Genomic DNA, 26,736 nt, shown 5'->3' on the forward strand with positions numbered 1-26,736 from the left:
CCCATGGCACCGTGTGCAGCAGCCTAATACATCCTGCAACAGTTGGATGATTTATGTAGTGATGGGGGTGGGGGGAAGAACATGAAAGGCTTCCCCCAGTTAACTGACAGGGTGGATCACAAACCCATTCCCCCCAAAACTGTGGGTACCTCACGCAAGTCCCACACTTTGTATGCGTCATTCCAAATTTTCCCACCAGCTATTTAGTGTTTCACTGCAGCAACTAATGATCACTGTGCATCACCTTCTCCCTGCCCCAGTTTGATATATTGCACTACACACCCATGCTTACCCTGTTGTAACCATGTGCCCTCCAAACACCTCACATGGGGACATTGGATGTAACAATCCTAACCCTAACTGGGTTCATCACCCTAACACTTCCCTTAACTTTACCATACTGAGTTACCCCTGTGACAGCAGTTTACCTCAGCCACCCTTCCCCAGCTAGCTGTACATTGCTATAGCCACACACACACCAGCCCTATTTACTGGGTGCATTATTAAACCCTCTTCAACCTCCCTACCTTCCTGGTGCATTCACCATATGTCTCATCCAAACTATATACTGCCCTAGCTAATGTGGTACCACACCACTCCTGCAATCACTGTGTACATAACAAAAACATTTCCCACCCATGCCTCCAGCCTCCCACCCCCAATCAGTGTACACCCTTCAAAACTGAGGCATGATGTCACATCACACTCACCCTATGATACTGACACCAAAAACTTCCGTTGCCCACCTGCACCTAGCTGGGCTTTTGCACACCCCAACCCTTCCTGTAAATGTTGTGTACATTACCCCAACCCTTATCTGAGATACTGCTATACCCATGTCCCCCCACCACCACTCAATCATTGTTTTTACACACACACACACACACACACTCTCTCTCTCTCTCTCTCTCTCTCTCTCCCCCCCCTTCCCTGTTAGTTACTGATCACTGTCTCTCAATTCCTTTCTGGCCCAAATTCTATACCAGGGCAACTGAACCATGTTCACCGTGTGCATCAAGCCAAAACTCTGCTGGCTGCTGTCGCATTGTCACCCCCAACAACTTCATGGTGACAAACACCCCACTTGATCAGTCCAAGCATCATTCAATCCTTTCCTTCAAGCCAGGATTTGTGCCCTGGTCTACCATGCTTATTCACTTTAAATCTCACCCAAACAATTCCCCCAGCCAGCTGGGCACACTGTTAGCTTCCCGTCTCCATGACAACTATGTTTCACTCAAAGCCTTCCCCTACGTAGTTGTATGGCACCACACTATACAGGATATTTATACATATGATACAGAGTGTGGAGTCACAAAGCACTGCACTCCATCTGCAGTCATATCTGACTCCCAGCTAGTCAGTAGAGCAGAATGTTTGTTATAGGACAGGGAGGCCACATACAACAAGCACCTTATCACAGAGATACTGAACAGAGAATTTTATAGCAGCTCATACTCTTTCAAAGCACTCCTCAGCTCCACTGTCAAGCAGAATGTCTACTCTTGTCAGATCTCCTGGAGGATTCCTCTGCAAACATAGAAAAGTTCAGCCTGACACATCACTATACTAAGCTCCAATTTCCTCTCCCATTTATAATTGGCCCCACACGATGGACAGAGGCTAAGTCAATGATGACAGAGCTCCACTCTTGCATCCCCTTACTTCCTACTGGATTCCTAGAAGCAGACTTATGAAGTAGACCAGGACAAAAAGACAGAGGAAGAAGAGGCCAACATTGGCCAACACAATGAAGGAGAGAGAAAAATGGGAGAGACACAGAAACATGGCAGCACAGCAAGGAACTCCCTACCTGGAGTCATCCTCCTGGATTTAATTATCTGCTGAGGATAACACTTCACTTCTGCCTAAAGAAATAAGCTGCCACTGAAAATGGGAACCTTGTGTCCCTCAAAGCCACTGCTCCTAGTAAGAAATCTATATTTACACAGTCTCCCTAGCTGCGGAGGCGTCCTTACGTGGAACAAGGTGGGCCATGAGGACAGCTTGTGCCAAACCAGACACTTCTCAGGTGACAACAGCAGCTGTTCCACTCCCAGCTGGGCAGCTCTTGCTTAGCATTAACATGCACAGGGTCACTGATCTCACTTGCTTCCCCTCACATGCCATGAGTACCCTGATGCTTGACTTCTTTTCTCTGGGAATGCCACACAGAACAAGGAAAAAAACAAATAGTTAAGATATCAGGCAGCAGTGTTGCATAACAACCTCCTCTTGTTCCTAACATTGCAGGACTACACCACCCCCTTCCATTACCACTGTAGCATAAGAACTAGAAAGACACCCATTGTTGGTACACCCAAAATAGTCTCTATGCACAGAAGATTATTTCCTTCCCCAGACTCAACTTTACAGGGCCTTGTGCCCAGTCAGGACACTCATATAGTATGACAAAACTTACATTAGAATACAGATCAGGAATTTAGAAAATGACAGACTACTCACAAGAAGGTATGCAGAAGGCACAAAGCTAAGAACTGTTCAATATCTCCTTAGAATGATGTTTAGATGCACTTTTTCCACCTTCACCCCTTCCCAGGGCTCCTGGCTGATTCTCCTCCTAGGAGATTCCACCCCCCCAACCCCCATCCCACACACACACAAAGTTCTGCTACTGTTTTAAATCTTGCTTTCACCTCTCACTCCCTCTCCCATCTATATCAGATCCAGTCCATGAACAGAGACCACAACATGGTTAAAAAAAAAAAAGAGAGACACAAATATATGGAGGAATGGAAGCACCACACTACCCGGAATCATCCTGGAGCTAGCCATTTGCTGAGGAGGACATCCCACTTTTGCCAAGAGAAATAAGCCGTGCCAGGAAATGGGGATCTTGACAACTCATAACCACTCCTGATAGCTGGGAAGCGCTGCATACAAGTCTAACCTGAGACATATAGGCTGTGAAGAAACCCCCTTCCCAAACCAGGCACTTCTCAGGGATACTGGTGGCTGCTCTGCTCCCAGCTGAATGGCTTTCCTAGTATCAATGACACTTACTTGTTCACGCTCTCATTCTTTCCATCACGATGGGATTAAACCATTGACTTCTTGTCCCTTCCTATTAAATCCACTATGTGGTGGGTGGGGGTAAGGGAGAATGACAATTTACTGTGGGAGTCAGCAGTGTCCCACAACCTTGTCTTCTCACATCTAACACACAGTGGGCCTTGCCCCTCCCATTATTGCCATAGGGCTACAACTACAAAAGGGGCCTGGTGCACCTATATCCCAAACAGTCACTCTGCATTGCAAACAATTGTCCCTTCTATGGTCTCAATACCGTAAGGCCTCATGCCCCTTCAGGAAATGGGCAACCTTTAAAGAAAAACCTATAACCTGAACACTTACTCTCACTACATTATGCACAAAGCAAAAAGCTCCACCTTCCTACAGGGATTAAATGCTCTCCCACTTCTAAATGGCTCTGAGACCTTACCTGTAGGGATTCTGCCCACGTGCTATAGAAGGACATGGCACAAGTAGAGGGGAGAGAGAGAGATAGATATTGTGTTGGCCAACACACTAGAGGACAAAGAGAAGTAGAAAAACAAATGGGAGGATGGCAAGCAACTCACCACCAAAACTTGTGCTCCTAGATCCATCCAGCTGCTGAGGACAACACACTACTCCTACCCAAAGGAATGAGCAGCCCCTCTAAATGGTGAAGTTGTCTCCCTTGTAATCTCTGCTTAAACCCATCTCTAACACAGTGTCCCTCCCCTGAGCCGAGTGGGCCACGAAGAGAGACCTCCGCAAACCCGACACTTAGCTCGGCTCCCAGCTGGACAGCTCTAGTGTCGTGTCAATAATGCTCACAAACTTGCTGCTGTTGCTGTTTCCACCATGTGATGGTTGTAGATTCAGTTAACTTCTTTCCTTGCTACTAAACCCAGCAAAAAGGGGAACATCGAACCAGTTAGCATCTCAACCAGCCATCTCACATAACCTCTTCTGGTATTTAACACACCTCACGGTTCCACTTATCCCTCCCATTACTGCTATTGGACTACAACTAAAAAGGAGTTTGTTGCACCTCCATCCAAAATATTCACTTTGCATTGCAGACTATGGTGTCTTCCCCACACTTAGTACCACTAGGACTCATGTCCAAATAGGAAGCTCACAGCCTGTGAAAAGATATGCAGCAAATACAAAATTAATTTAAAAAATGGATTGCTTACAATCAGCCACTTATAAGGAAAGCAAAAAGTTAAGGGCTGTTCATATCCCCTTTGAAAAATGTCCAAGCTGCTTGAGCCCCACTTCTGCCAGCTTCTCCTCTGGTCAGGGCACCTGGGATGTTTCTGCTGCAAGTGCCCCAGAAAAAGCTCAGTATGAGCCGTCTTTACACTAAGCTCCATTGCTGTGTGAATTTGTATTTTCAACCCTCACTAACTCATATATGCTATCCCACTCAATGAGCAGCAACCAAGTCAGTATGAGTACTTTGCTTTTGCATGCTCTGTCCCACACTATTGAGTCCCTTCCTACTTCCAAGATTTCTGAGACCTTGTGTGATGGGGTTCAGGGGTCCCCCTGCACTGCACCCCGTCCGCTGGCAGGAATGACTCTCACTCAGCAGGTACAACAGAAGGTTTATTAGACAACAGAAGCCCAGTTTCTCACAGAAGCGACAGCACAGCAGCCAGAGACAGTCCTTCCAACCTGTCCTGGGGGGAAGACCCCGAGGGGTGCCCCTCTGGGGTGTAGCTTTCCCCCTCCTCAGGCTGGCTGCCTTCCAGCTCTCCCTTCTCCTAGCCTCTAACTGCCACCCCCGATTCAAAAACCCAGCTCAGCTCCTCCCTGCTCTTTGTTCAGGCAGAGGTGTTACCTGCCAGTTGTAGCCCCAGGGTCATCCTTAGCCACTGGGAACTGCTGCTTGCCTCGGACATCCAGCCTGACTCACACATGTACTCCCCCCACTCCATTACATCTCTCCCCCCTTCCAGACCGAACTGAGCGGGGTCACTTAGCCAGTGACCTGGGGAAGTTCGGGGCCCTCCCTGCGTGACAGGGCATCGGCTATGGTGTTGTTGTTCCCCTTGACGTGGACCACCTCCATGTCGTAGTCCTGCAGGAGCAGACTCCACCGCAGGAGCTTGGCGTTGGCCCCTTTCATGTGATGCAGCCAGGTCAGGGGTGAGTGATCGGTGTACACGGTGAAACGCCGTCCAAACAGGTACGGCTGCAGCTTCCCCAGTGCCCACACCATGGCCAGACATTCCTTCTCTATGGCTGCGTAGTTCTGCTCCCGGGGCAGCAGCTTCTTACTCAGGTACACAATGGGGTGTTTCTCCCCTTTGTCATTCACTTGCATTAGCACCGCCCCCAGCCCCACATCTGAGGCATCGGTGAACACCAGGAAGGGCTTGTTGAAGTCTGGATTTGCCAGCACTGGGGCCCTGACCAGAGCCTCCTTCAGCGCGCAGAGGGCCTCTTGGCACTGCTCGGTCCAGACCACCTTGTCAGGCTTTCCCTTTTTACATAGCTCCGTGAGGGGGGCTGCGATGGAGCTAAAGTGGGGCACAAACCTCCGGTAGTACCCCGCCATCCCAATGAAGGCCTGGACCTGCTTCTTAGTCTGGGGTGTGGGCCAATCTCTGACAGCCTCCACTTTAGCTGGCTCTGGCTTTAAGCAGCCGCTGCCCACCTTGTGGCCCAGGTAGGTCACCTCAGCCATTCCTACCTTGCACTTCCCTGCCTTGATAGTCAGACCTGCCTTCTGGAGTCGGTCCAGCACCTGCTTGACCTGGGACACATGGTCCTTCCACGTCTGGCTGAAGATGCAAATGTCGTCCATGTAAGCCAGGGCAAAGCTCTCCATCCCTTTCAGTAGCTGGTCCACCAGACGCTGGAAGGTAGCGGGTGCCCCCTTGAGGCCAAAGGGCAGGACCAGGAACTTGTAGAGCCCCACAGGGGTGACGAAAGCCGACTTGAGCCGGGCATCATCGTCTAATGGCACTTGCCAGTACCCCTTGGTGAGGTCTATGGTGGTGAGGTAATGGGCTCCCCCCAGCTTGTCTAAAAGGTCATCAGGCCTGGGCATGGGGTAGGCGTCCGATACAGTGATGGCGTTAAGCTTGCGATAGTCCACACAAAACCGAACAGACCCATCTTTTTTACGGACTAGCACCACAGGCGAGGCCCAGGGGCTGGACGAGGGTTGGATCACCCCCAGAGCCAGCATGTCTTTAACCTCCCCCTCTATGTCCTGAGCCGTCCTCCCTGTGGCTCTGAATGGCACACACTTGATAGGGGCGTGGGTGCCTGTCTCTATTCGGTGGACAGCCTGGTCAGTGCGTCCAGGTCTGTCCGAGAACAGCTGTTGATGCGAATGCAGCACCTCCTTGATCTCCGTCTGCTGGGCACGGGTCAGCTGGTCTGAGAGGGGAATAGACTCCAGCAAGGAGTCGGCTCCAGTCCTTGTGAGTAAATCCACCAAGGGATCATCCCCCTGCCCCTCCCAGTGTCTGCACACAGCCAGCACCAAGTTCTGTCTGTCCCAGTAAGGTTTCATCATGTTCACATGATAGACCCGGTGGCTGTGGGCCCGGTTCGACAGTTCCACCACATAATTCACGTCATTTAGCTGTTTGACAACCTTGAAGGGCCCATCCCAGGCCGCTTGCAGCTTGTTCCGCCGCACAGGTACAAGGACCATCACTTGATCCCCGGTGGCATAGGCTCGGGCCCTGGCGTTACGGTCATACCAGACCTTTTGCTTCCTTTGGGCCATGGAGAGGTTCTCCCTGGCCAGGCCCATGAGCTCGGTGAGTTTTTCCCGGAAGGTCAGTACATACTGTACCACTGACTCCCCTTCAGGAGAGGCCGTCCCCTCTCACTCTTCTCTGAGCAAGTCCAAGGGTCCCCGTACCCTTCTTCCGTACAGCAGCTCAAACGGGGAGAACCCTGTGGATTCCTGGGGCACCTCCCTGTATGCAAACAGCAGGTGGGGTAAGTACTTGTCCCAGTCATGGGGGTATTGATTCATGAAGGTTCTCAGCATCTGCTTCAGAGTCCCATTGAACCTCTCCACCAGCCCATTGGTCTGCGGGTGGTAGGCTGTGGCCCAGGTGTGCCGGACCCCACACTTGTCCCACAAGCTTTGCAGTAGGGCCGACATGAAGTTGGACCCCTGATCTGTGAGGACCTCCTTGGGGAACCCCACTCTGCTGAAAATGGACAGCAGTGCATCCGCCACGGTGTCAGAGTCGATAGAGGTCAAGGCCACAGCTTCTGGGTATCGCGTGGCAAAATCTACCACTACCAAAATATATTTCTTCCCCGAACGCGTTGCCTTGCTGAAGGGGCCCACTATGTCTATAGCCACTTTCTGGAAAGGCTCCTCTATGATGGGCAGTGGCCTCAGGGCAGCTTTCCCCTTGTCCCGGGCCTTCCCCACCCTCTGGCAGGGATCGCAGGACAGGCAATACAGACGGACAGCTGCAAAGATCCCTGGCCAAAAAAAGTTCTGTAACAACCTTCTCCTGGTGCGGTGGATCCCCTGGTGTCTGGTGAGCGGGACATCATGGGCTAGGTACAGCAACCTGCGCCGGTACTTTTGGGGGACCACCAGTTGCCTCTGGACGTTCCATGGCTCCGCTTTGCATCTGGGAGCCCACTCCCGGTACAGGAATCCTTTTTCCCACAGGAATCTCTGCCTGCAGCCCTCCCCCAGCTGTGGAGCTGGGCTGAGACTGGCCAGTTCCCTCAGCTTCTGCAAGGAGGGGTCTCTCTGCTGCTCTGTCTGGAATTCTTCCGCTGGGGCAGGGGCGGATGCTACTCCCCCATCCCTGCCTGGCTCCAGCACCCCTGGCCTGTGAGATCTGGTTTTTGGGGGCCCCCTTTCTCTCAGGGTTGGCCCCTGTGGCTCCTGTGACTTTGGCTGGGCCTGTACCCCTGAATCTGGGGAGCGCACCCCTCGTTTTCTTTGGCTACGGGTCAGGACCAGGGCACGAGGGCGTTCACCTTGCCAGTTCTCCAGGTCAGCCCCCATCAGTGCATCCGCCGGCAACTGGCTGTGCACGCCCACCTCCTTGGGGCCTTCCTTCTTCCCCCATTTCAGGTGCACCCTCGCCATGGGCACCTTGAAAGGGGTCCCATCAATTCCTGTTATCGTCAGGTGGGAATCGGGTATCATGCAGCCCGGTGCCACCGCCCTGGGTCGGGCCAGCGTCATGTCAGCGCCTGTGTCCCAGAACCCCGTGACCTTTTTCCCATCTACTTCGAGGTGTTTGAGACACTTGCTCCACAGAGGTAGTGCTGCCCCCACTCTGTAAACTGACCTCTGAGCATTTGGTCCCCCTGAGGAGCTGGTCTGTGGGGCGGACTCGGCCCAATCCGAGTGCCCATTGTCAGCACCACCCGCCTTGGCCGCCAGCCCCTCTGGCTTCTGGGACCCCACCCAGTTGACTCCATGACCCCCCGGCCTGCTCAACCTGTCTGGGAGCCTGGGGCACTAGGCTGCTCTATGCCCCTTTCGCCCACAGCGATAACAGCCTGGGTCTTGTTGTGTCCCTCGGGCCGGCTGCTCTGTCCGGGCTCTGTTTGGCTCTCTGGGGGGTGGGTGGCTGGCCCCTCTTTCCTGGGCCTGCCCAAGAGGTGGTCCCCTCTGTCGTACAGTTAGGGACCGGTCTCTCTGAGATTCTCGGTCTCTCCAGGACTCCCTCTCTTTGTGGGGCTCACTTTCAAACCTGGCCCGGCTGTTTGTGAAGTCATCTGCCAGTTTCCCTGCATCGTGTGAGTCCCCCGGCTTCCGGTCCACGAGCCACACCCTCAGGTCAGGTGCACACATCTCGTAGAATCGCTCCACGACTGCCAGCTCGATCAGGTCCTCTACGGACTGCACTTCCATTCCGAACGCCCACTTCTGGTAGTATTGCTTCAGGCGGGCGGTTGTATCTACATGGGTTTCCTCTGGCCTCTTCTGCGCCTCCTGGAACTTCTTTTTGTACATCTCCGTGGTCAGCCCGAACTTATGCAGCAGGGCCTGTTTGAACCGTTCATAGTCCCCAGGCTGCAGCCCCACCAGCTGGCTGAGCACCGCTGCGGCCTTCTGGCCCAGCAAGGGGGTGAGGTGCCGCAGCCACTCATCTGGGGGAACCTCATGCAACTCACAGGCTCGCTCAAAGGCGGTAAGGAACTCGTCCATGTCCCCTGCGTCCTGACACTGGGCCAGCACACGCGTCTCCAAGTGACTGGCCACCCCGATCCGTCTGGCCCTCTCCCCGCTTACTGCAGCTGGGGCCTCTTGGCATCTCGCCTCTGCCATGGTTCGCTCATGCTCCCGCTCTCGCTCTCTCTCCTTCCGTTCTCGTTCTTTCTCCTCCCGCTGTCTCTCTTGTAGCTGGCGCTCGTGCTCACGCTCTCTTTCCCGTTCCCGGCGCTCGTGTTCCCTCTGCCGTTCCTGGCGCTCGTGTTCCCTCTGCCGTTCCTGGTGCTCCAGTTCCTTTAATTTCACCTCGAGTTCCAGCCGTCGCAGCTCTGCGGTGGGGGACTCTGCCCGCGATGGACCACCGCTAGCTGAGCGCGACCTGGCGGGCACCGCGTCTGTCTGATGGCGTCAAGCCCCTGCTCCTGTCGGAGAATCCGAAACGCTTCCCGAGGCTGACCAGCCACTTTCTGCCGGAATAGGCTCTGCCCCCCCAGATCGGTCATTCTCTTCCAGCTGGGCAATCAGCTGAGCCTTGGTCGCCTTCCCCACGGCCAGGCCCCTCTCTCTGCACAGCCCCGCTAGCTCTGCCTTCAGGAGTCGGGTATAATCCATCTCCCCGCTATCTCCCAGGGTATCCACTCACCAGCAGCAGCTGCAGGAATGGCTCTGTTCCCCCTCTGGCTCTGGTGAGACTCCTGCCTTCTCTTGCGCTCAGTCAGCCACTGCTGGGAGCTCATCAGTGGGTGCAGTGCATCCCACTTCTGACACCAGTGTGATGGGGTTCAGGGGTCCCCCTGCACTGCACCCCGTCCGCTGGCAGGAGTGACTCTCACTCAGCAGGTACAACAGAAGGTTTATTAGACAACAGAAGCCCAGTTTCTCACAGAAGCGACAGCACAGCAGCCAGAGACAGTCCTTCCAACCTGTCCTGGGGAGAAGACCCCGAGGGGTGCCCCTCTGGGGTGTAGCTTTCCCCCTCCTCAGGCTGGCTGCCTTCCAGCTCTCCCTTTTCCTAGCCTCTAACTGCCGCCCCCGATTCAAAAACCCAGCTCAGCTCCTCCCTGCTCTTTGTTCAGGCAGAGGTGTTACCTGCCAGTTGTAGCCCCAGGGTCATCCTTAGCCACTGGGAACTGCTGCTTGCCTCGGACATCCAGCCTGACTCACACATGCACTCCCCCCACTCCATTACACCTTGTCCATGGAGATACACACCCACAATGCCTGCATGTGTCCTGGGGACAGATATGGCTCAAAACAGAAGCCAGAAAAAAAAAAAAAGAGATTGTGCTGGCTAACACACTGGATCGAACTATCTGAAGAGGATAACACCACTATGCTCCTGCCCAGAGCAATAAGCAGCCCCTGATAACGGGGAGCTTGTCTCCCTTGTAGCCACTGCTGCTAGTCAGAAACCTCTGCTTACAAGCCCAAGCCCTGCTAATGGGATCTCTATATCTGGAGCCAGGTGGGCTGTGAGCCGAGACCTAGCGAAAGGGATACTTATCTCAGTGACTGCAGCAGATGATTCATTCCCACCTGCTCAGCTCCTCCCTGGCATCAAAAGTGCTCACAGGCTCACCACTCTCACTTGTTCCATTGTGTGGGGGAGGAGAGGCAGGGCATAGACTCTTTATTCCTTTTCCCTTGGTACTAAATTGAACAAAAGGGAGAAAAAAGTGAGCACGTCAGTTGGCACTGTCAAGTGTCTTCTTGCACATCCAAAACCTCAGCCTCCACCCACTTCAACATTCTTGAAAGGACATTTAGACTGCTCCACTTCCACCAGCTTCTCTTCCAGCTGGGGCTCCTGGATGACACCTCTGCAAAAGCAGCACAAAAAATCGGAGCACCAACTGTTAATGGACTTGAAATTGTGCCTTCTGCCTCCCATCCATATTGGGCCGACTCACTGAACAGAGACTGAGTAAACGACAGAGCTCTCTCATCCCCATCTCACACCATTTACACCCCTTCCTATGTTTCCAGGGATGTTGAAACCTTGCCTGTGGGGATGGACACCTAGAATGCCTGCCTGTGTCCTATTGAATGAGACGGCATAAACACTGGCAAGGGCAGAGAGAGAAATATTGTGTTGGCCAACACGTGAGAGTGCAGAGAGAGAAACATAGGAGGAAGGCAAGGAAGTCACCACCTGGAGGCATCCTAGATCCATTCACTTCCTGAGAAGGACCCCTCCACGTGTGCCCAGAGAAATAAGCAGTCCCTGAAAACGGTGATCTTGTCTCCCTTATGACCACAGCTGCTAATCAGGAAGCTCTGCTTACAACCTTAGCTAACACAGCGTCCCTAGCTGCAGCTAGGGAAGCCATGAGCAGAGCCCTCTCCAAATCTGACACTTATCTCAGTCAGTGGCAGTCCTCCGCTCCCAGACAAATGGCTCTTTGCTCACATCAATAATGCTTGCCGGCTGGCTACTTTCAGTAATTTTTCCATCAAGTCACAGAAGTAGAATCAGATGTTTAACGTCTCTTCCTTTGCAATGAAACATGGAACAAAGGGGATACACACACCTGTTAGCATCTCCATCAGCAAGGCTGCATTCTCTCTTCTTGCACTTAACACATCACAAAGCTCTGCCCTCCCCTTCCACTACCAGCCTAGGACTACTGCTAGACAGGAACTCATTTCACCTATATCCAAAATAGTCCCTCTCTACTCAAGATTATGGACCCTCCCAGACTGAGTTTCACAGGGCCCCATGCCCAAAACAGGAGGCTGACAACCTGGGAAGAAACCTACAGTGAGTACAGCTGACAAATTCAACTACAAAACCTGACAGTTCACTCACTGAATTCTGCTTTCTTCAAAACTAGCTAAGAACTGTGTGCTTCTCCTTGAAAGGCCAGGCTGCTTCAGTCCACTTCTGCCAGCTTCATCTCTGGTTGCGGCTCCTGGATCATTCTCCTGCAAAGGGACCAGAAAAAGCTCAGCATGAGCCATCGGTACACTAAGCTCTACTGAGCCGCGTCTACACGTGCCAGCTACTTCGAAGTAGCCACGCCAACTTTGAAATAGCGCCCGCCACGTCTACACACGGTGAGCGCTATTTCTAAGTTGAAATCGACATCAGGTGGCGAGACGTCGAAGTCGCTATCCTCATGAGGAGATGGGAATAGCGCCCTACTTCAACGTTGAACGTCGAAGTAGGGCACATGTAGCCGATCCGCGTCCCGCAACATCGAAACAGCGGGGTCCGCCATGGCGGCCATCAGCTGAGGGGTTGAGAGATGGTCTCTCCAGCCCCTGCGGGGCTCTATGGTCAGTGTGTGCAGCAGCCGTTAGCCCAGGGATTCTGGCTGGTGCTGCTGCAGCTGGGGATCCATGCTGCATGCACAGGGTCTGCAACCAGTTGTCGGCTCTGTGGATCTTGTGCTGTTTAGTGCAAGTGTGTCTGGGAGGGGCCCTTTAAGGGAGCGGCTTGCTGTTGAGTCCGCCCTGTGACCCTGTCTGCAGCTGTTCCTGGCACCCTTATTTCGATGCAGGCCGCTTTGGTGTGTAGACGCTCCCCTGCAGCGCCTACTTCGATGTAGTGCTGCCCAACGTCAACGTTGAACGTCGACAGCACCAGCCCTGGAGGACGTGTAGACGTTATTCATTGAAATAGCTTATTTCGATGTAGCATTTACGTGTAGACGTAGCTCTGATGTCTGAAATCTTGACTTCATCCTTAACTCCCCCTCCCACCCACATCGGCCCCTCTCCATGAACTGGAGGCTGAATCAACAACCACAGTTATAGCTCAACCCATATGCCCACTACTCCATGTGACTTTTATCCATTCCTACTTCTCCATTGCTCTAAAACCCTGCCTGTGGGGAGGCATACCTGGAAGACCTACCCATTTCTTCTAACACAAAGAAAAAGAGAGAGAGAAAAAGTGTAGGCCAACACATTGAGGAAGAAAGAGAAATAGAGGAATGCAAGCAACACACTACCTGGAGTCATCCTGGATCTGTCAGCTGAGGCGAACATTCCACTTCCACTCAGAGAAATTAGGAGCCCCTGGAAATGGAGACCTGTCTGATTCCCTCATATCCATTGCTGCCAGGTGGGAATAAGTCCTGGCCTTAGCTAATTGGGCATTCCTACCTAGTGTAAGCTAAGCTGCGAGAAGAGCCCTCGCCAATCCAGACGCTTACCTCTGTGACAGTGGCAGCTGTTCCACTCCCAGTTCTATGGCTCTTGCCCTGCATCGATAATGCTCGTGGGGCCACTGTTCTCACTTTCTTTCCCCTGCATGATGGTAGAAAATTCTGCCTTTTGACTTTGTTTGCTTGCTATTAAACCCAGAAAAAATAAAAGGTGGGGGGAAACAGGATGGAGAGTTAGCATCTCAGTCAGTGATGTCGCATGAATACTTCTTCCCATCTCTCACACACCATGGGGCTCTGACATCAGCCAGTCCCTTCCCCCTACGTTTGTGGGACTACAACTACAAAGTAGCTTATTGCACCTACTTCCAAAAGAGTCACTCTTTACAGCAGATTCTCATCCCTTTCCCAGACGTTATCCCAAAGGGCTCCAAGCCCACACAGGTACCTGACAGCCCATGAAAAACCTATACAAGTACAGGTTAGGAATTGAAAAACTGACCACTCGTAGCCAGTTACAAAGAAGGCACAAAGCTAAAGATTGTTCATGTCTCCTTAGGAAGATGGCCAGGGTGCTCAGATCCACTTCTGCCAGCTTCTCCTCTGTCTGTGGCTCCTGGATTTCTGCAAGTGCAGCAGAAAAAGCCCAGCATGAGTCACCACTACACCAAGCTTTACTAGCATCTGAGAACTTATCTTCATCCCTGCCTCCCTCTCCCACTTATATTAGCCCAACTTGATGAACAGAAACTAAGTCAACAACCTCAGTCACAACTCCACCCTTGCTCCTATCACCCCTTCCACTCTTCTAAGGCTCTCAAAACCTAGCCTGTGAGGACACAAACCTAGAATGCCTGCCAATGCCCCATATAAGGAGGCAGCACAAAACAAAGGACAGAGAAATAATGCTGGCCAACACAGGAGAAAGAAAAACATGAAGGGAAGACAGGCAAAACCACTACCAGGAGTCAGACTACTGGAGCCAATTATGTGATGAGGAGGACACTCCACTTTTACCCAGAGAAATGAGACCTCCTGAAAGCAGAGATCTTGGCTCCTTTTAACCTCTGTATACAAACGCAGCCTTAGTTAACAGGGTGTCTCTACCTCGAGCCACGTGGGCCATGAGGAGAATCCTCTGCAAACCAGACACTTACCTCAGTGACAGTGGTGGCTGCTCCATTTCCATCTGGACAGCTTTGGTCTCTGACATGCTTAGAGGTTCTCTGCTCTCAGTCACTTTCCATCACCTAACAGGAGTGGACCGATGGTCAACTTCTCTTCCCTTACTACTAAACCCATTACAAGCAGAGAAAAAAAAACAATACCATCAGTTGACAGTGACACACATAAAAATTAATCACCGCAGGTCCGCACTTACTGCCTCCCATTACCTCCATAGGACTACAACCAGAAAGAAGTCTACAGTACCTACATCCAAAATAGTCACTATGTATAGCAGACTACTGTCCCTTCCCAGACTCAATTCCACAGGATCCTGTGCCCAGTTAACTCACAAAGTTTGAAGAAACCTACAACAAATGTAGATAAGGAAAATCAAGGCACTGACCACTAACCCACAGCCAGTTACACAGAAGGCAGAAAGCTCAACTCTATCCATGTCTTCTTAGAAGGATGTCCAGCCTGCTTCAGGTCACCTTTGTCAGTTTTTCCTCAGGATAGAACTCCTGGATGATATCTCCACAAGCGCAGATGAAAAAGCCAAGGATCAGCCATGACTATATTCAACTCTAGTGATGCGTGAAATCTCACCCTCATCCCTGCCTCCCTCTCCTATCTACAATTGGCCCCACTTGTACTGACATTGGCTGAACAGCGAGAGTCAGTGGTCCACTCTCACCCACTGACCAGCACGATTTTCTTCACTTCATCTGTCACCATGCCTACCAAGACCTAGTCTGCCGGTCTGCAAATCTAACACATAAGAACATAAGAATGGCCATACTAGGTCAGACCAAAGGTCCTTCCAGCCCAGGAGCCTGTCTGTCCACAGTGGCCAGTGCCAGGTGTCCCAAAGGGGGTGGACCAAAGACAATGATCAAGCAATTTGTCTCCTGCCATCCATCTCCAGCCTCTGACAATCAAGAAGCCAGAGTCACTATTCCTACCATTGGCTAATAGCCTTTTACGGACCTAACCTCCATGAAATTATCTAGCTCTTTCATAAATCCTGTTATAGCCCTAGCCTTTGCAGTCTCCTCTGGCAAGTGTGGGAGCATGAGCACCTGGTGGCCGGGCCTCACTTGCAAGGCAGAATGACCACACACTCCATCTTGGAACGCTATCATACAACGGTGGGAAGGTCTGAAGCCAGGCCAGGAGAAAGAAATCAGAAAGTTGTCAAGTAGTTGGAGAGTCCCCAAAGAGAACATCGTGACAAGCAGATAATAAGTCCCCAAAGAGAACAGCTGGGGCAAGTAGCTGGAAGCCCCCAAAGAGAACATCTTGGTTGTGCAACATCAGAGGGTCCCAGGAGGAGGTTCGGAAAATGACCAAGGACAGAGGAAATCTTCTAACACGCTCTGACAGGCCGGGAGGATAGAAAGCCCAAATTAGGTAACAAACACTTTAATTGGCCAGGTATTGAACCCCCAAGAAAGAAACAGTATAAAAGGTGATATACCAGGAATAAGGGTGTGGGCTCCTGGACACGAGGTGGAGGCTAGCAACTTCCAGTCCAGACAGCAGACCCCAGCCTGATCACCCGGACGTCACCGCCACGAAAGTTCCCAACAAAGCCGTATCTCTGACTTGAAGGGCCGCTGTAACGTAAGTTGTTGGTGAGATGTGGGAGCATTGGATGTTATTGGTAAGTCACATGTAATTGTATACGAAAGCTCACCTAATAAACCATTTTGCTAGTCTTTAAAGTGCTACTTGACTGCTTTTTGTTTTGTAATTGTATACAGCTATATGTAACCTAGTGTTTTGCCTATGCCAAATAAATAAATAAATAAATTTTATATATATATATATATATATATATATATATATAAAAAAGACAAGTGTTAAGTAATTGTAGTTACGAATAAATGAATCAATCGCTATCGGTAAATACCAGTAGCTGGACTAGCTGGGGCTGTATAGAGAGTTTTTGGGACTTAGAACAGTCACAGGACATTGTGGTGTTCACAATCGGAGTGTTATTGTTCCTGCTACTCATAATACTGTGGAAACCTAGGTTTTAAAGTAGATACACTGAATCACATATTGCTGCTACACTATGGAAGGCTGCTATAAAGGTGGGGTGGTCGGTCCCAGACCACCCGACTCCCCCCGCTGTATCAAACCCCACGCGCACCCACGGGACCCGGAGTAGGTCGGCACATCGTCAGCAAGGAGTTCCACAGGTTAACTATACGCTGAGTGAAGAAGAACTTTCTTTTATTAGTTTTAAACCTGCTACCCATTAATTTCATTTGGTGTCCTCTAGTTCTTGTATTATTGGCACAAGTAAATAACTTCTCCTTATTCACCCTCTCCACACCTGTTGTAATTTTATATACCTCTATCACATCCCCACACAGCCTCTTTTCTAAACTAAAAAGTTGCCTTTTTCTGAACCTTTTCCAGTGACAGGATATCGTTTTTTAGGTGAGGAGACCACATCTGTACATAGTATTCAAGACATGGGCGTACCATGGATTTATATAGGGGCAGTAAGATACTCCTTGTCTTATTTTCAATCCCTTTTTTAATAATACCTAACATCCTATTTGCCTTTTTGACTGCCTCTGTACACTGAATGGATGTTTTCAGAGAACTATCCACAATAACTCCAAGATCTCTTTTCTGATTAGTTATAGCTAAATTAGCCCCCACCATATTGTAAGTATACTTGGGGTTATTTTTTCCAATGTGCATTACCTTACACTTATCCACATTAAATTTCATTTGCCATTTGGTTGCCCAATCGCTCAGTTGGATGATACCTTTTTGAAGTTCTTCACAGTCTGCCTTTGTCCTGACTATCTTGAACAGTTTAGTGTCATCTGCAAACTTAGCCACCTCACTGCTCACTGCCTTCTCCAGATCATTTATGAATAAGTTGAACAGGATTGGTCCTAGGACTGACCCTTGGGGGACACCACTAGTTACCTCTGTTTCCTGTCTTTTAACCAGTTCTCAATCCATGGAAGGGCCTTCCCTCTTATCCCATGACAACTCTATTTACATAAGAGCCTTTGATGAGGTACCTTGTCAAAGGCTTTCTGGAAATCTAAGTATACTATATTCACTGGATCTCCTGTCCGCATGTTTGTTAACCCCTTTAAAGAACTCTAAGGCTGCGTCTACACGTGCACGCTACTTCGAAGTAGCGGCAGTAACTTCGAAATAGCGCCCGTCACGTCTACACGTGTTGGGCGCTATTTCGAAGTTGAAATCAACGTTAGGCGGCGAGACGTCGAAGTCGCTAACCCCATGAGCGGATGGGAATAGCGCCCTACTTCGACGTTCAACATCGAAGTAGGGACTTGTAGACGATCCGCGTCCCGCAACATCGAAATAGTGGGGTCCTCCATGGCGGCCATCAGCTGGGGGGTTGAGAGATACTCTGTCTCCAGCCCTTGCGGGGCTCTGTGGTCACCGTGGGCAGCAGCCCTTAGCCCAGGGCTTCTGGCTGCTGCTGCTGCAGCTGGGGGTCTGTGCTGCATATACAGGGTCTGCAACTAGTTGTTGGCTCTGTGTATCTTGCACTGTTTAATGAAAGTGTGTCTGGGAGGGGCCCTTTAAGGGAGCGGCTTGCTGTTGAGTCCACCCCGTGACCGTCTGCAGCTGTGCCTGGCTCCCTTATTTCGATGTGTGCTACTTTGGCGTGTAGACGTTCCCTCGCTGTGCCTATTTCGATGTTGGGCTGAGCAACGTCGAAGTTGAACATCGACGTTGCCAGCCCTGGAGGACGTGTAGACGTTATTCATCGAAATAGTCTATTTCGATGTCGCAACATCGAAATAAGCTATTTCGAAGTTGGGTGCACGTGTAGACGTAGCCTAACAGATTAGTAAGATATGATTTCCCTCTGCAGAAACCATGTTGACTTTTGCCCATCAAATTATGTTCTTCTACATGTCTGACAATTTTATTCTTTACTATTGTTTCAACTAGTTCACTTGGAACTGACATAAAACTTACTGGTCTGTAATTGCCAGGGTCACCTCTAGAGCCCTTTTTAAAAACTGATGTCACATTAGCTATCTTCCAGTCAATAGGTACAGAAGCTGAACCAAAGGACAGGTTACAAACTAGTGTTAATAGCTCTGCAATTTCCCATTTGAGTTCTTTGAGAACCCTTGGATGAATGCCATCTGGTCCTGGTGATTTGTTAATATTAAGTTTACCTATTTGTTCCAAAACATCCTCTAAAGACGCTTCAATCCAGGAGAGTTCCTCAGTTTCATTTCCCACAAAAAAACAGTGCAGGTTTGGGAATCTCCCCAACATCCTCAGCCATGAAGACTGAAGCAAAGAAATCATTTAGTCTCTCCACAATGGCTTTATCGTCCTTGATTGCTCCTTTTGTATTTGTATCGTCTAGGGGACCCACTTGTTTTTTAGCAGGCTTCCTGCTTCTATGTATTTAAAAAACATTTTATTACTTTTTGAGCTTTTGGCTAGCTATTCTTCAAAATCTTTTTTAGCTTTCCTTATTACAGTTTTACACTTAATTTGGTAGTGTTTATGTTCCTTTCTATTTACCTCACTAGGATTTGCCTTCCACCTTTTGAAAGATGCCTTTTTATCCCTCACTGCTTGTTTTACATGGATGTTAACCCATGGTGGCTCTTTTTTCAGTCTCTTAGTATGTTTTTCAATTTGGGGTATACATTTAAGTTGGGCCTCTATTATAGTGTCTTTGAGAAGCTTCCATGCAGCTTGCAAGGTTTTTGTTCTAGTCACTCTGGCTTTTAATTTCTGTTTAACTCAAGTCCTCATTTTTGCATAATTCCCCCTTTTGAAATTAAATGTCAAGGTGTTGGACTGCTGAGGTGTTCTTCCCACCACAAGAATATTAAATGTTATTACATTGTGATCACTATTCCCAAGCGGTCCTGTAACAGTGACCTTGTGGACCAGATCCTGCACTCCACTCAGTACTAAATCGAGAATTGCCCCTCCCCTTGTGGGTTCCCGTACCAGCTGCTCCAAGAAGCAGTCATTAATGGCATCGAGAAATCTTATTTCTGCAGCTTGTCCTGAAGTGACATGTACCCATTCAAAATGGGGATAACTGAAATCCCTCATTACTATTGAGTGTTCTATTTTGGTAGCCTTTCTAATCTCCCCTAGCATTTCAACATCACTATCACTGTCCTGATCAGGAGGTCGATAATATATCCCTGCTGCTATATACTTAGTAGAGCTTGGAATTACTATCCATAGTGATTCTAGGGAACATTTTGATTCATTTAAAATTCTTATTTCATTTGATTCTACGTTATCTTTCACATATAGTACTGCTCCGCCACCCACACAGCCCACTCTATCCTTCCAATATATTTTATATCCTGGTATGATTGTGCCCCATACATTGTCTTCATTCCACCAGGTTTCCGTGATGCCTCTTTTGTCAATTTCCTCCTTTAATACAAGGTACTTTAGTTCACCCATCTTATTAGTCAGACTTCTAGCATTTGTGTAGAAGCATTTTAAAGATTTGCCTCTGCTTATTTGTCTTCCCATCCCAGATGCATTAGATTCTTTCATACGTGATTGTTTGCCTGATCTAGCCCATTGTTTGATGTCTCCCCTCCTCTCTTTTTCACTAAAGCCTAGAGTATAACTATCAATGGATTCTCCGCTAAGAGGAGCTGCTGTCCAATCCACGTGCTCCTCTGCACCAATCAGCTTTCCCCCATCTCTTTGTTTAAAAACTGCTCTACGACCTTTTCAATGTTTAGTGCCAGCAGTCTGAATCCCCTTTGATTTAGGTGGAGCACATCCATCCTGTATAGGCTCCCCCTCTCCCAAAAGTGTTCCCAGTTCCAAACAAATATAAACCCCTCCTCCCTACACCATTGTCTGATCCATGCATTGAGACTCAAGTTCTGCTTGCTTACCTTGCCCTGCATGTGGAACAGGAAGCATTTCTCAGTATGCTGCCTTAGAGATCCTGGCTTTCAGTCTCTTTCCTGGCAACCTAAATTTGGCCTCCAGGACATCTCTCCTACCCTTTCCTACATTGTTGGTACCAACATGTACCACAACCACCGGCTCCTCCCCAGCACTACACATTAGTCTATCTAGATGCCTCAGAAGATCTGCAACCTTTGCACCAGACAGGCAAGTCACCATATGGCTCTCCCAGTCATCACAAACCCAGCTATCTTTGTTTCTAACAATCAAATCACTCACTCCTAACACCTGCCTTTTCCTAACAACTGGCGTTCGCTCCCCCAGAGAGGTATCCTCAGTGCGAGAGGATACCATAACATCCTTTGGAAGGAGGGTCCCAACTATGGGATGGTTTCCCTGAGCTTCCAATGGCTGCTCTGTTCCCCTGAGCCTTTCATCCTCCTTAAGAGCACTGGGACTCTCGGACTGGAGGTGGGACAGTACTACAGTGTCCCAGAAAGCCTCATCCACATACCTCTCTGCCTCCCTGAGCTCCTTCAGTTCAGCCACCCTAGGCTCCAAAGCCCAAACTCCATCTCTGAGGGTCAGGAGCTCCTTGCAACAAGCACACACATATGCCACCCACCCACAGGGCAGGTAGTCAGACATGTCACACTCTATGCAATAAACAGGATAGCCCCCCACTCTGCTGCTGGGCTTCTGTCTGCATTTTCTCTATTGAATAATCTGAATATAAATGGGGTTTTTATTTAAAGGCTTGCAATATATGTTATATGTCAGAAGGAAATGACATCCTCTAACCTCCCCTCTCAAAACTCTCTCCTGTTTGCAAGCGCCTGTTCGCAAGCTCCCTGGTCGCTATCTAGCAGGGTTTATAAAGCTGTGGCCATCCTGATAGCCCCGCCCCCTGGCTACAGCTTGACCAATTTGCAGAGAGTTTTAGATTTCAGTCCCAGCTATGACTCTCAGCTTCCAACTGTCACTCTGAGCACACAGCCTTTCAAACAAACGCACAGCTCAGCACTCCAAAACCTCCAAACAAACAGACCATCACAAGCCCAGAACCCCCAAGCACAAAACACGCACACCAGACAGCCACTTACCTCAAGGTAGCAGAAATCGCTCCTCCTTCTCCAGAGAGTCCCTCTCAAAACTCCCTCCTGTTTGCAATCTGCTGTTTGCAAGCTCTGTATGTACATGTTCTGTATGAGGAGACAGCACAAGGAGAAGAAAGGATCAAGAGAAAGACACACAGTGTTGGCCAACATATGAGAAAAGTGAAAGTGTGACAGGAACACAGGAGACAAAGACAAGCAACTCACTGCCCGGAGTTCTCTTCCAGCATCCAATTATCTGCTGCAGGCAACATTCCACTCCTGCCCAGAGAAAGGCGCAATCCCTGAAAATGGTGACTTTGATGTACTTGTACTTGTGGAAGAAACAAAGCTTCACTCTGTGTTTGGTTAGAAACTGTAAGAGACTCTATTAGCAAGGGAGAGCACCAAGTGACAGAGTCTCCCCCTAGCCAGTTATAGGCATCTCTCCGAACACCAATTTGGGCAGATATATATACTTTTACAATTAAAGAAAACAGTAGTCACATGGCTGAGTAACAGACAAACTTCAAAGCTTACTCTCCTAAGTAATGGGAGCTGACACTGCCTGGGTCTGGCTTATCTCAAAGCTGCTTGACATTATCAGTACGCTAGAACCATTGGAGTCTCATCTCTTGTCTCTGCATACCTTCAGCAGAGTACCCATCACTCCTTTCAGGCCAGGGCTATAGCACGACCAAACTTTTGCTAGGCCTCTGGTCTCTTGCTTCCACATATTCATTGCTGCTAGTCAGGAACCTCTGCTTATAAACCCAGCCCCATCTGAGTCATCAAGTCACATTAGCTCTTCTCACATCTCAAGTCCTAGGCTCTATCACCTGCCCATTACTGCTTGAGCACTACAAGTGAGCAGAGCCTGTTTGATTCTTTTGGGTTGAGGTGGATCTATAGCCAATTTTGTCCCTTCACCAGCCAGCCTCAATGACACAGGGCCCTGCACCCACTGAGGAAGCTCACGATCTGGAACTAAAAACAGTGAGTTCAGATGAGTAACTCAAAAAACAGCCCTGATCACTTACTCTCATGAGGCATGCAGAAAACTGAGGTTTGTTCACGTGTCCTTAGAATGATGTGCAGGCTGCTCAGAGCTATTTCTGCCAGCTTCTGCTCTGGTCAGGGCTCCTCAATGATCCCTCTGCAAGAGCAGCAAAAAGCTCAGCATGAACCTGTGCTACAGTTACCTCTACCAGTACGTGAAATTTTGCTTTCCTCCCTGCTTTCCACTCCCATAAATGCCAGTTCCACTCAGTGGGCAGAGACTGTGGAAACAATGAAAAAGTTCTGTTCTAACATGCTCCACCCCGCACTTTCCATGCCTTCTTACTTCCCCATAGTTCCCAAGACCCTGCCTGTGGGGATGTACATGTAGAATTCCTGCCTGTGTCCTGCACAGGAGACAGCACAAGCAGAAGCGAGAACAAGAGAGAGAGAGATTGTGTTGGCCAACACGCTAGAGAAGACAGGGAGGAAGGAAAAAAAATAAAATAAAACACATGGAAGACAAGTAACTCCCCACCAGGAGTCATCCATCTATCTGCAGAGGACATACTTCTTCCATCATAAGTCATCCCTGAAAATGGTCACCTTGCCTCCCTTGTCACCACTGCTGCTAGATGGGAAGCTCAGCTTACAAACCCAGCCCTACGGTAATGGAGCCAGGCAGGCCATAACCAGAACCCTCTTCAGACCATACACTTATTCCAGTGACCATGTTAGCTGCTTCGCTCCTGGATGGATGACTCATTCCTCCCACTGATAATGCTTGTAGACTGACTGCTCTGTCTCTCTCTCCCCCCGCTTCCATCGTGTCACAGTAGAGTCCGACACTTAACTTCTTTTCCCTGGCTGCTACACATGGCACAATGAGGAAAAACAAAACAGTTAACATCTCAGTCCACAATGTCACATATCCTCTACTTGCATGTAACATGCTGTGGGACTCTGCCCAAACCTCCCATTACTCCTGTAGAGCTACAGCTAGAAAGGAGTTCATTGCCCATACACCCAAAATGGACACTCTGCAGAGCAGACTATGGCCCCTTCCCCAGAAGGAATTCCACAGGGCCCCAGGCCCTAACAAGCAGCTCAGAACCTGCAAAAAAACCTACAGCAAGTACAGATGTGGAATTCTAAAAACTGATCACTTACACACAGTTATGCACAAGGCCGAAAGCTAGGAATTGTTCGTGTCTCCTTAGAAGGATGTCCAGGATGCTCAGGAGCACGTCTATCAGGTTCTTCTGTGGCTGGGGAAACTGGATAATTCCTCTGCAAGCACAGCAGAAAAACTCAGCATGAACCATTATTATATTAAACTCTATTGCCCTGTGAAGTTGTGCTTTCAACCCACCCTCCTTCCTCCCATCTAATATGAGCCCCACCTCGATAAACAGAGTCTGAGTCAAGGATGACAGAGCTCTGCTCATTTATCCCCTACCCTGCATCATTTACGTCCCTTCCCACATTGCCGTGGCTCCTGAGATGGGAATGCGAACTTAGAATGCATGCCCATGTCCTGTAGAAAAGGTAGCACAAGCAAAGGAAAGGACAAAGTTAGAGACACACAGAGATTGTGTTGGACAACACTGTACAACAGAAAAGGAGGAGACGAACACTTCAGAGAAAGGAACTCGCCACCAGGAATCATCCCTTTAGATCCATCTAAGAGAGAAATGAGCAGGCCCTGAAAACAGTGACCTTCTCTCACCTGTTATTCCTGCTTCTAGTGAAGAAGCTCTGCTTACAAACCCAACCCTAATTAACAAGGTGTCCCTGTTTGGAGCCGGGGGGCCATGACCAGAGCCCCTCTCCAAAATACACACTTATCTCGTTCACAATAGCAGCTGCTCTGCTCCCAGCCAGACAACTCTTGTTTGATGTTGATATTGCTCACAAGATGGTTATCCTAGTATTCGTTCTATCTCATGATGTGAGTACATTTGCATGGCTGACTTCTTTTCCCTGACTAATAAAACCAGCACAAGCAGGGGAAGAAAGTTAGCATCACAGCCATGTCCCATAACCTTTACTTCTCATATCCAATGAACGGCAGAGCTCTCATCGAATCCCACCAGCTATCCCCTCCCATTTCTGCCATAGGACTTCAACTAGAAAGGAAACCGTTGCACTTACATCCAAACTGGTCAGTCTACATAGCAGACTACTGTTCCTTCTCCAGCCTCACGTCAACAGGGCCCTGTAACCAGTCAGGTAGCTCCTGGCCTGTTAAGAATACTCCTGCAAAGTACAAAAGACAACAAAGCCCTTGCCCGCTTACTTCTAGCCTGGTATTCAGAAGGCAGGAAACGGGGGACTGCTCATTTCACTTTAGGAGGACATCCAGGCTGCTAAGATCCACTTCTGCGAGTTTCTCCTCCAAATGGGTTTAACAGACGATTCCTCCTTAAGCTCACCAGAAAAAGCCAATCATGAGCCATCGCTGCAGTAAGCTCACTATTGGAGTGTGAAAGCTTTTCTTCATCCCAAACTCTCAATGAGAAGAGACCAAGTCAATTACGACAGTAACAGCTCTGTTCTTGCACCAACCAACTCGTTTGACTTACATCCCTTCCCACTTTCCCATGCCTTCCAAGACTGCCTGTAACTATGCGCACCTCGTATCCCTCCCCCACTCCCAAAGGAGACAGTACAAGCAGAGGCAAGGAAAAAGAGGATGTGTTGGCCAACACTCTAGAAGACAAAAGGATAGGAAAAAGGGGCAAAGGCAAGCAACACACCACATGGAGTGGTCATCCTCCTGGATCCAACATCTGTTGCCCAAGGAAATAATGCAGAAACTGAAAATGTGGACTCAGTCTCCCTTGTAAACACTCCTATTAGTCACAAAACCTCAGCTTACAAACCCAGCCCTGGCTAATGGGTATTCCCTACCTGCAGTTACGTGGGCCGTGAGAGCCCTCTGCAAAACAAACACTTACCTGAATGACAACAGCAACTGCTCTGGTCCTAGCTGGACAACTCTTCCTTGGTATCAATAAGGTGCATGGGGGCACTGCTATCTATTGTTTCGCATCATGTGACAGGAGTAGACTGACAGTTGACTTCTTTGCCTGTGGTACTCCACCAAGCACTAAGGGACAAAACAATGAGTTAGCATCTCAGTGGGCAGTGTCACATAACACATCACAGGGCTCTGCCACCACCTCCCATTACTGCTATTAGATTACCACTAAGGAGAAGTCTAAAGGCATGTGTAGCCCAAGCATGTGTAGCCCATTTCAGCTCACACTGGGCTAGTGAACAGGAGGGGTTACACATGTATGTCCAAGAGTGTCACTCCACATAAAAAATGTTTATTGCTCCTTCCCCAGAATCATTGTAACAGGGCCCTGTGCCCTATCAGAATACTCACATACTGTAACAAAACTTATGTTGAGTACAGATGAATAAAAGGGGGGGACCCACAACCAGTTATTCACAGCCAGGTATGCAGAAAGCTGAGGACTGTTCATGTTTCCTTGGAATGATGTCCAGGGACCTCAGGTCCACTTCTTCCCACCCAATCTCTTGCCAGGGCTCCTGGATGATTCTCCAGCAAAGGGACCACAAAGAGCCAAGCAAGAACCATGACTACACTAAGCTCTACTGGTGTGCTAAATCTTGCCTTCATACCCTACTCCCTGTCCCATGCGTATTGGTCCCGCTCAATAAACAGACAACAATCACAGTCACAGCTCCACCCACACACCCACTGCTCTGTTGCAACCATTTCCATTTTCCAGTGTCTCCCACGACCCTGCCTGAGGGAATGCACACCTAGAAGCTTACTGGTTTCCCATAGAAGTAGCTGGAACAAGCACAGGTAAAGAAAGGAGAAAAAAAAAAAGAATGAAAATGTGTTTGGCGACCCGCTGAAGAAGAGAGAGGAAACAAGCATGCCAGATGGAGTCATCCTGGATCTAACCATTTGCTGTGAAAGACATTCTGCTTCTGCCAGAAAAAAAATGAGCAGTTCTGGGGATATGGGATCTTGAGACCCTCATAACCACTGCTGCTAGTTGGTAAGTTCTACTTACAAACTCAACTCTACTGAACTGGCCGTTCCCCCCTCAGTTCAGGTGGGCCTTGAGAAGAGCCATCTCCAAACCAGACACTTATCTCAAGGATATTAGCGGCTGCTCCTCTCCCACCTGGATGGCTCTTGCCTTGCATCAATAATGCTTGCATGCTTGCTCTTCTAACTCTTTCCATCATGTGACAGGTGTAGACTTGG

The 26,736-nt window shown here is 49.4% G+C and overlaps 1 protein-coding gene across 6 annotated transcripts in view; it reads right to left on the reverse strand.

Moving 5' to 3' along the window:
• Nucleotides 1-26,736, reverse strand: part of LOC142022943 (uncharacterized) — a 62,498-nt gene that overhangs the window by 15,756 nt on the left and 20,006 nt on the right. For 3 of the 6 annotated variants that reach the window (XM_075013314.1, XM_075013316.1, XM_075013315.1), the window contains 13 exons: nucleotides 25,442-25,593; nucleotides 24,636-24,740; nucleotides 23,652-23,771; nucleotides 22,523-22,638; nucleotides 21,711-21,858; nucleotides 21,492-21,590; nucleotides 15,938-16,076; nucleotides 14,451-14,585; nucleotides 13,796-13,917; nucleotides 13,342-13,479; nucleotides 13,138-13,204; nucleotides 11,991-12,106; nucleotides 8,397-11,674 (listed from right to left, as the gene is read on the reverse strand). In XM_075013314.1, the coding sequence (XP_074869415.1) occupies nucleotides 8,486-9,298 (813 nt within the window). In that variant the 5' untranslated portion in view covers nucleotides 9,299-11,674; nucleotides 11,991-12,106; nucleotides 13,138-13,204; ... (8 more) ...; nucleotides 24,636-24,740; nucleotides 25,442-25,593 and the 3' untranslated portion in view covers nucleotides 8,397-8,485. Of the gene's footprint in view, nucleotides 1-8,396; nucleotides 11,675-11,990; nucleotides 12,107-13,137; nucleotides 13,205-13,341; nucleotides 13,480-13,795; nucleotides 13,918-14,450; nucleotides 14,586-15,937; nucleotides 16,077-21,491; nucleotides 21,591-21,710; nucleotides 21,859-22,522; nucleotides 22,639-23,651; nucleotides 23,772-24,635; nucleotides 24,741-24,780; nucleotides 24,845-25,441; nucleotides 25,594-26,279; nucleotides 26,350-26,736 lie in introns of those variants that run through there. The other 3 variants (XM_075013317.1, XR_012648083.1, XM_075013318.1) reach the window with 3 other exon arrangements.

The sequence above is a fragment of the Carettochelys insculpta genome, chromosome 19 (assembly GCF_033958435.1).
Source record: "Carettochelys insculpta isolate YL-2023 chromosome 19, ASM3395843v1, whole genome shotgun sequence".
NCBI lineage: Eukaryota > Metazoa > Chordata > Testudines > Carettochelyidae > Carettochelys > Carettochelys insculpta.